We start from the raw sequence: 10,535 nt of genomic DNA, 5'->3' as shown, positions 1-10,535 counted from the left end.
ACCACAGTTGTGACCGAAACTATCTGCCCAGGCATTTACGATCCACTGGCAGATGTTGGCGTATGTCGACCGGCGCTATCTGCCCGTCTTAGTGAAGGTGTGTTCGCCTTCGGAGCTGTGTGAAAAAAGCCACCCGGCCTCTTCGCGTAAACTTCCCTTAACCACTCGCTCATCTTTTCTTCATCCATCCATCCCTTCGAGTTAGCTTTTATGATGACGCCGGCTGGAAAGGTCTCTTTTGGCAAGGTCTTCCTTTTGAATATCATCATGGGTGGAAGTTAGCATGGCAAGCTAGAACCACAGTGAAGGATGACTTCTCATTCCCTGTGGTGCGAATATTCACCGTACGTGCTCCCGTTCCACAGTGCGGTTCACAGGAATATCAGTTGCTGTGAAATACGGTAGTAATCCGTGTGCGGATGGAGAGATTGCGTCTTTTTATGAACCGGATCGCTTAGTAGGAGCCATTTTGTGGTCTTTACAGATGTAAACAGGAAATGAAACGTACGGTGATATCCGCGCGTTTTTTCTTCTTCTTCCGGGGGCGGGTGAAGCGCTTCCTGTTCTATGGGGGCGGGTGCTTTCCTTGGCGGTTGCTTGCGTAGAAGAAGAAGCGCTTCCTGTTCTACCGGGAAAAAAGATGGCGGCTGTTTACCGAAGTTGCGAGACCGAAACTTTATGAAAATTAATCGTAATAAAGCGCACCGGGTTATAAGGCGCACTGTCAGCTTTTGAGAAAAATTGTGGTTTTTAGGTGCGCCTTATAGTGCGGAAAATACGGTATTTATTTGTGAATTGTGGGAATTTGGGAATTGTGTTATGTTGAACTTGTACCGGGGGTTGGGCTTTAGGTGCTATACGAGGGGGTGGACACATTTTGGAGGGGTACACAGTCCAAAAGATAGAAAAAATAATGTTTGTGATCAGAATCAAAAATAATGTTTGCATTGCCACATAAACCCTACTGAGGATTCCCACAAATTGTATGTTATGATGAATAGATTTATGTTGGACTTGTCTTGGGAGTAGTAGAGGTTTAGGGTGGCGTACCACGAGGTGGGAATGAGTGATTGGCCAAATTTTGGGGGCACACAAATATAAAAGATGGAAAAACATACAATATTTGTGGTCATGATTTAAAAACTAGTTTGCGTTGCCCTACACTGGGGTGTACACCTCACTACTGTCAACTTCTGTCTTTCATCAGCCCCAAACAAAACATCTCAGGGCTGACATATTCATCATTAAAATTAACTGGTTTATGTTGAACTTGCCATGGGGATAGGCAGGCTTGTGCAAAATTTGCAATTTCAATTTTTTTTTTTTTAAATTTGAATTGATTTGGCCTTACATCAAAAAATTATGACTTAGAAATTGAATTGGAACTAAATAGGTCCTCATAGCACTGTAACAGGAAGATTTGGTCACGTTTACAGGCATGTGATTTGAACTTAATGAAAAAGACTGAAAATAAGCCGGGGGTCTGGTTTTTCAGCAATTGAACATTCAAAAATTAACAAAAAAAAAAAAAAACACCATTTAAAGACGTTTTAGTGTTTAAAGAATTGAAAAATTATCAACAGACTTTACATAAATACATACTCCATTCATCCAAATGAATCACTTTGTCTGTTTCAGTCACTATGTTATTTAGTCACTACAGTAATTAAAACTTGTGTTCACATCCACAGGAACCACATGGGTTATCCTACTCTATTTACAACCTTACTAGTGTTCACTTCACAGCCACTGATGGTTCATCCAGTTATGTACATTATTTACACATTACTTTGGTTCATTCCCACATTACTTTGGCATTTTTGCTATGATGCTCTGACATGAGCGTTCCTGGCAAATTTCTGAGCAGCTTGCATTTTCCTTTTTGTTTTTGCTATAGTGGATTATGCCTTGGATTTTATAGCCAATTTCAGTCTCTTTGACTCCCTCTCCACTTCTAACTGATCCAAATGCAAAACTCATAAAGAGTACAAACACTTTTTATTCTATTAGCTAACTTCCTTTATCTGAATAGCCATTTGTGATTTATAGCATGAAATAACAAATATCTTGCAGTCATATTGTTTATGTTTCAAAATGATTCAACTATCCATCCATCCATTTTCTACGGCTTGTCCCTTTTTACTATTCAATGTCAAAATATAAACAGTAGAAATAATGAACAACATGTCAGCTACTGCCTTGTTCTAAAACACCAATGGAAATGAAATTTAGCATTTAGACAGGCTATACTGTAGCAAAAGTCATCACAAGTCTGCCACAATCATGTGTGTTCTTAAATGTGTTTTCCACGTCTTCCATGTCGAGAGCAGTTTTGATTTGGGCTTACATGGTAAACAATTCAAATAAATGTTTTGGGCATTGATTTATCCAGTCGCATACATTTGTTCTACTGTGGCCAAGTAGACGCATTGTGGGTTTCCTAGACATCGTCTACATCGCTAAAAGAAAAATCTAAGGAAGAGAATCCCTCTGCCATCTTCCACTAGTTTTTTTTAATATATAAATCACCCGCTTGAATATTCCTTCTTCTCTTCTCCGACTCTCTCGTCGTCATTTGGGATGTGCGCGTCTGTTGTGATTTCCCTTCCTGGTTTGATGACGGCGTGGCGCAGTGGGAGAGTGGCCGTGCGCAACCCGAGGGTCCCTGGTTCAATCCCCACCTAGTACCAACCTCGTCATGTCCGTTGTGTCCTGAGCAAGACACTTCACCCTTGCTCCTGATGGGTGCTGGTTAGCGCCTTGCATGGCAGCTCCCTCCATCAGTGTGTGAATGTGTGTGTGAATGGGTAAATGTGGAAGTAGTGTCAAAGCGCTTTGAGTACCTTGAAGGTAGAAAAGCGCTATACAAGTACAACCCATTTATTTATTTATGACCCGCTCTAAATTGCCTCTGATTGGCCTGTCCCTAATGTATTGCCTGTGACTCATCATTGTAAACCAACCAACCAATAATGGGTTTTCTTATACAAACCCCGTTTCCATATGAGTTGGGAAATTGTGTTAGATGTACAAACCCCGTTTCCATATGAGTTGGGAAATTGTGTTAGATGTAAATATAAACGTAATACAATGATTTGCAAATCATTTTCAACCCATATTCAGTTGAATATGCTACAAAGACAACATATTTAAAGTTCAAACTGATAAAAAAATTTTTTTTTTTGCAAATAACCATTAAATTTAGAGTTTGATGCCAGCAACACGTGACAAAGAAGTTGGGAAAGGTGGCAATAAATACTGATAAAGTTGAGGAATGCTCATCAAACACTTATTTGGAACATCCCACAGGTGAACAGTCAAATTGGGAACAGGTGGGTGCCTTGATTGGGTATAAAAGTAGATTCCATGAAATGTTCAGTCATTCACAAACAAGGATGGGGCGAGGGTCACCACTTTGTCAACAAATGCGTGAGCAATTTGTTGAACAGTTTAAGAAAAACCTTTCTCAACCAGCTATTGCAAGGCATTTAGGGATTTCACCATCTACAGTCCGTAATATCATCAAAGGGTTCCGAGAAGCTGGAGAAATCACTGCACGTAAGCAGCTAAGCCCGTGACCTTCAATCCCTCAGGTTGTACTGCATCAACAAGCGACATCAGTGTGTAAAGGATATCACCACATGGGCTCAGGAACACTTCAGAAACCCACTGTCAGTAACTACAGTTGGTCGCTACATCTGTAAGTGCAAGTTAAAACTCTACTATGCAAGGCGAAAACTGTTTATCAACAACACCCAGAAACGCCGTCGGCTTCGCTGGGCCTGAGCTCATCTAAGATGGACTGATACAAAGTGGCGAGTCCACATTTCAAATTGTTTTTGGAAACTGTGGACGTCGTGTCCTCCGGACCAAAGAGGAAAAGAACCATCCGGATTGTTATAGGCCCAACGTTGATAAGCCAGCATCTGTGATGGTATGGGGGTGTATTAGTGCCCAAGACATGGGTAACTTACACATCTGTGAAGGCGCCATTAATGCTGAAAGGTACATACAGGTTTTGGAGCAACATATGTTGCAATCCAAGCAACGTTACCATGGACGCCCCTGCTTATTTCAGCAAGACAATGCCAAGCCACGTATTACATCAACGTGGCTTCATAGTAAAAGAGTGCGGGTACTAGACTGGCCTGCCTGTAGTCCAGACCTGTCTCCCATTGGAAATGTGTGGCGCATTATGAAGCCTAAAATACCACAACGGAGACCCCCGGACTGTTGAACAACTTAAGCTGTACATCAAGCACGAATGGGAAAGAATTCCACCTGAGAAGCTTAAAAAAATTGTGTCCTTAGTTCTCAAACGTTTACTGAGTGTTGTTAAGGAAAGGCCATGTAACACAGTGGTGAACATCCCCTTTCCCAACTACTTTGGCACGTGTTGCAGCCATGAAATACTAAGTTAAATATTATTAGCAAAAAAAAAAAAAAGTTTATGAGTTTGAACATCAAATATCTTGTCTTTGTAGTGCATTCAATTGAATATAGGTTGAAAATGATTTGCAAATCATTGTGTGAATGTGAGTGTGAATTGTTGTCTGTCTATCTGTGTTGGCCCTGCGATGAGGTGGCGACTTGTCCAGGGTGTACCCCGCCTTCCGCCCGATTGTAGCTGAGATAGGCTCCAGCGCTCCCCGCGACCACAAAAGGGAATAAGCGGTAGAAAATGGATGGATGGATGTATTCCGTTTATATTTACATCTAACACAATTTCCCAACTCATATGGAAACGGAGTTTGTACATAAACCAACCAATCATCATTGATGCTTCCCGTATATTTTGTCCCCTGCCCGTAGAGTCGCTTCGCTATGTAGCTTCCATTTTTAAGTTAATAATTTTTAATTGAAACCCGTAGTTTTTACCACTGGATTATCAAAAAACTTACTCATTACGGGAAAACCGTAGTTGTTGGCAGGTATGGCAAAGAGACGGATCAAGATTTTAACACACATTGTAGGTCGGAAAAAACAAAGAAAGCTGAAAATATTATTTTATATTTTTACAGAGATAAAAAAGACAGATTTCTGACTATAGACGGAAAAATCACATGCCTGCGTTTAACAAAGGTTTTGACTTAAATACCAAATGCTACGTTACAAACACTAATATCAACCACAAATTGTTTCTGTTTTGAATGCGTTGATCCAGTAAAGCATTCTGGGACATGAAATCATTTTTTTTTACCATTTACCATAATTTGAAAGTTAAAACATGTGAATATGCAGTTCTATTTGTAGTTTGGAACCTCCTTTCAAAATCAATCAAATTCATAAAATAAAATTTTGCACAAGTTTGGTGGTATAGGGCGGTAGGGTGGCAGCAAGTGGGGGTGCGGGTGGGCAAAGATGAGGGCAATATTTTGACACCCTTGGGTGCTGGCAACACTTGTACCTCACACTTGTCTGAGATACAAGTATAAAAGTGTTATTAGACACAAAAACAAAGCAAACAACATCTGGGATGAGAGGACAGTGTCAGATTTTACAGAAAGACTGACAGATGGGTAATCAGGCATTCCCAAAGATAAAGTGAAAAGTTCTTGTTAGTTCCCTGGAAACCTGGTGTTTCTTTTGCTTCTTTTTATTAACATTAGAATCCCAGGTGGCAATTGAAGACGGGAGACACAAAAGACAACAAAGATGCGTTTCGATTTTTCGTGACCTTAACGTCCGATAGCGCTCACTTCGAGCTTGTTTCATTTCTTAGAAGTTGACAACAACAGCCAACAGGAGGAACGTCCAACAAGGGATGAAGTCAATTGGATGTTGAGCTCCCACTTGGGAAATAGTCATTCCTCAAAACTTTTCCAAGTCTCAATAACATTAAAACCTTCCAGTTTGACCCTTTTTCCCAATTGTGTCTGAAAGGAAGTCTGCAGGAAAAAGACAGGAAGGTGGCAGGGGAAACTGTACAGCTAACCCCCCCCAAAATACTTTCCTCCAAACGTGCAGCACCAGCACTGCTGTTTTTCCCTAAGGAGGCTTCTTCTTCTTCTTCTTCTTCTTCTTCTCGGGCTCTCCCCAGGTTGGAAGCGAGCAGACACTATATGTGTCCCGGTTTCGAAAGGTAGGCGATGAGTGCCACCACCACGCCCACGTAGACGCCGGTGCCGATGGTGATGGAGAGGGCGGCCAGGAAGAGAGCGCGTCGTGATGCGATGTTGGCCAACGGGAAGTCCCCTTTGTGCACCGCCTTGGTGGTCTGCAAGCAGAACGTCAGAAACATGAAGACACAACTCAAAGGTCTGCATCATTGTCAACGTTTTGCGACTTGGCAATTACACAAGCTGTCTTGTGGAAGAAAGTCGGAGGACGAGCCTCTTGACTGATGAGCTGGAAGAAACTCTTCATGCATGGCATGGCTATTAGTATGGAAATGTCAAGGACTGCAGCTTGTACTAACAAGCACCCCAAGATGATAAACAACACATTCATCATCATCATCATCATCATTTGACGCAGAAGCTTCATCGACAACATCATCCAAAGCTAGAAATACAAATATTTTGACAAGCACAAATTGTTTTGGAACTACTTTAGGACTAACATTGGATCTAAGTGTAAAAGCCAATTTGAAAACAACAATGGAGAACAAGTGTCTCCTGTTGTTACATCTCTGCATTAAAACATGAACCACGCTAACAAAGGAGAAATATTTTATCAGTCAAACTCAGACTGTGGATTAGCATGTCAAGGAATTCATATTGTTTAACCCTGACTACACATTAATCGAGTAGGGTTGACAAAAGTATGGATACTTCGATATCAAGTCGATACGACTGTACTATAAGTACAGAAGACTGAACACTTTTTCCTTGGTGAACCGCGTCTATTCTCGATGTGTGAGCAGTTATGAGTCAGCGTAAATAAGTGAATGTGAAGTGAAGTGAAGTGAATTACATTTACATAGCGCTTTTTCTCAAGTGACTCAAAGCGCTTTACATTGTGAAACCCAATATCGAAGTTACATTTAAACCAGTGTGGGTGGCACTGGGAGCAGGTGGGTAAAGTGTCTTGCCCAAGGACACAACGGCAGTGACTAGGATGGCAAAAGCGGGGATCGAACCTGCAACCCTCAAGTTGCTGGCACGGCCGCTCTACCAACCGAGCTATACCGTCCCCAAAAAAACCCTAAAACATAAAAACCTTTGAAACACACAAAAACAATAAAAGTGTACAATAATGTGAATATTGGCATCAAAAACATATCATGATTACAAAAAATATCCACCAAAAATATTGTATTCATTTGTTACCAAAACTTGTTTTGGTGCTAACACAATTTGTTTTTACAAAGTATTTTTTTTTTCCGATTACAAATCTTACTGGTGGGGAACACATTTTCAACATTAATTAGTTGCTTATTAACATGCAAATTAGTAATATACTGGCTCTTAATTAGTCATTATTAAGTACTTATTAATGCTGTATTCTGCATGGCCTTTTTATACAACCAGTAAGCCATTAACTAAGAGTCTTCCCTCAATAACCTCAGAATTATTGCTTATTAGTAACCCTAACCCTAACCCTTATATGTTCCCCTAGTAACCAAATAACTCAAAATTAAGTTTTTGTTACTTTAATAAGCAACTAATTAATGGTGAATATGTTCCCCATACTAAAGTGTTACCCTTACTGGCAGTGTTTTGGCCCCATATTGTTCCCAGTGTATCAATTCCTTGGAACCGCATCCCATTTTTTCAAACGGTTCCCTTATTGATTCTTCTGGGTCGGAATGACGTCATTACGCAATGTGCGTAGTGACGTCAGATCGCAAAACGGCCATGCCCGGGCGAAACAAACACTCTAAAGTTGACTACATTTTGCAAGAAAAGATTGCAACAGCGTTACTTGTAATAATTATAAGGCTGCTAGTTCATCAAGAGGAGGAAATACGAGCAATTTTCGGAAACATTTGAATACACAACATACAATAATTATAAATGAAAGTCGCGTTTAACCGCTCCGATCTCATCCCAGCAGCAGTAACGCTTGCACGTCATCTGAATACAACAGGTACTAACTTGCCGCCTATCATGCTAGCTTCATTATTTGTTTAATTGAAATGAATGCCTTCATTTAGATTATGAGATTATGACTGGCTACGAGGCGGGCAGTACTCGCTCCAGTTCACGTTGACCGCTAGATGAATGTCACCGAGCAGTGACTAAGTTTGTGGTCAAAAGCTTGCATGTATTAGCTGCAGTAGGTAGGTGAATGTTCAATTGGAGTCAGAGAAAAAAAATTATGTTTTCCTCCAACGGCATTTTCACTCATTTCCATTATAAAGATACAACTCAAAAAATAAATATTGCGTACAATTCCATTCATGTCAGCAATTCATTTCAAATGTGAAGCTGATATGTGATGTTAACTTATTCCTTGCAAAATGAAATATGTAATAGATGTATAAGCCTTTTATTTATTACAATCTTGATCATGATAGCTTAGTTTTTGAAACCCCACATTTTCTGACATTTTCAGTTCAAGGTTTTCACAAACTGCAAACAATAATCATCAAAATTATATATATATATATATATATATATATATATATATATATATATATATATATATATATATATATATATATATATATAGAGGTTTATTTGAAATAGAGACAGATACAAAAACATAGACATCTGAAACAGTTATCCAATGTATGCATCATAGTGTTTGTAGCCAAAGCTAATTTACAACACTTGTCCCCAACAACAACAACAACAACAACAACAACACAGATCCAACATAATTAAAATACGAAAATAAAAAATACAATGAGTCGATAATAATGATAATAGTAATAATATAGACAAAGTGCAAACTAGAGTTAAAGGCCAATAATAATAATAATAACAGACAAAGTGCAGACTAGATAAAAACCAATTAGTAAAAATTAGTAAAAACTAAACATGGGAACACGATTGTTGCTCAACTAGCCATTATTTTGTTTGTTTTTTGAAAGTGACAAGTGCAGGTATACTTTTCAAAGTGTCCGGTAAAGAGTTCCATAGTTGTGGTCCTTTTATTGAAAAGGCAGTTTGGGCAAAAGATGTCCTACGAAATGGAACACAACAGTTGCCTTTTGACATTGCTCGGGTAATATAATAAATAAAAGGCTTGACATATTTCACTTTGCACGAAATAAGTTAATATCACATTTTACAAACTGTTACATTCTTGTGTAACTTCCACATGATTTATTTTGTTAAATTCTATTTTCATTTCTTATATTTATTTTCAAAAAAGTTGTTTTTTTCTTTGCTACATATGTGCCTCCTAAGAGTAGGCTTTGTAAGGTCATGTTACGTCTAAACTAAACTAAATTGACGCTAATCCACCTTTTCTTCTCTTTTTTCTCCCAGTAAGAATCAATAAGAGAACTGTTAAGGAACCGAATCGTTGAGCAAAATCCATCCATTTCCCACCGGTTGTCCCTTTTGGGGTCAGGGGGGTTTCTGGAGCCTATCTCAGCTGCATTCGGGCGGAAGGCGGGGTACACCCTGGACAAGTCGCCACCTCATCACAGGGCCAACACAGATAAACAGACAACATTCACACTCACATTCACATACTAGGGCCAATTTAGTGTTGCCAATCAACCTATCCCCAGGTGCATGTCTTTGGAGGTGGGAGGAAGCCGGAGTTCCCGGAGAGAACCCACGCTGAACATGCAAACTCCACACTGAATGATCCCGAGCCCGGTATTGAATTCAGTACCTTCGTTTGTGAGTCACTGTCCCACCGAGCTGCCCCATGTTAATCTCAATTCCCACCCCAAATCAGTATTAACTACTGAAATTCTGGTAAAGTGACAACACTCTTCATTTTCATGAGGGTGGAAATGTTAATGTCGATATCGCTTCATGCCACAATATTTTTACCCCAAGTCAACAACCCCCTTCATCATGTAAACACTGACACACACACCGTTTCACAATAATTAGCTCATTTATTTTCATCTATTATCGTCACACAATGTATGATGATAACTTCAGGGTTTGAGGGCAGTTTGTTTGCATAATCATGAAAGCAATCACTGTTTCTCTCGACTCGCAGAGAAAAACATTAATTAGCATCGTCGAGCGATTAGTGGCAATAACGGCAAGTCGATTTCAATATCCCCGAAGAACACTTCAGCTGTTTCAGTCCTTGCTGTGACCTGTGCAACAACGATTAAAGAATTGTGTAAAAAGAAAGAAGCAGCGAGCTCGCTCCCCAACCATCCAATGGAACAAAGACACCATGGGTTAGTCTGCCATCTGCAAAGTTTGTTACAGCTTTTAACTTGTTTGACTGAATTCCTTTTCACATCAACTCAGAAGGTTTTCTATTGTTTGTCAATATCTCAGTGCATAGGCGCCGATCTACATTTCTGCCAGTGGGTGTGTATTAGTGTTGTCCCGATACCAATATTTTGGTACCGGTACCAAAAGTATTTCGGTACTTTTCGGTACTTTTCAAAATAAAGGGGACCACACAAAATTTCATTATTGACTTTATTTTAACGAAAAATCTTA

The 10,535-nt window shown here is 39.7% G+C and overlaps 1 protein-coding gene across 1 annotated transcript in view; it reads right to left on the bottom strand.

Moving 5' to 3' along the window:
- Positions 1-649: 649 nt before the first annotated feature.
- syndig1l (synapse differentiation inducing 1-like) overlaps positions 650-10,535 on the bottom strand; it is a 109,546-nt gene continuing 99,660 nt past the window's right edge. Inside the window, exon 4 of the mRNA XM_061929625.2 lies at positions 650-6,217. Coding sequence (XP_061785609.1) covers positions 6,059-6,217 — 159 coding nt within the window. The 3' untranslated portion in view covers positions 650-6,058. The remainder of the gene's footprint in view (positions 6,218-10,535) is intronic.

Source organism: Nerophis lumbriciformis, linkage group LG34 (assembly GCF_033978685.3).
Source record: "Nerophis lumbriciformis linkage group LG34, RoL_Nlum_v2.1, whole genome shotgun sequence".
Taxonomy (NCBI): domain Eukaryota; kingdom Metazoa; phylum Chordata; class Actinopteri; order Syngnathiformes; family Syngnathidae; genus Nerophis; species Nerophis lumbriciformis.
Note: the sequence above shows the minus strand (reverse complement) of the source record. Positions and strands in the feature narration are given on the sequence as shown.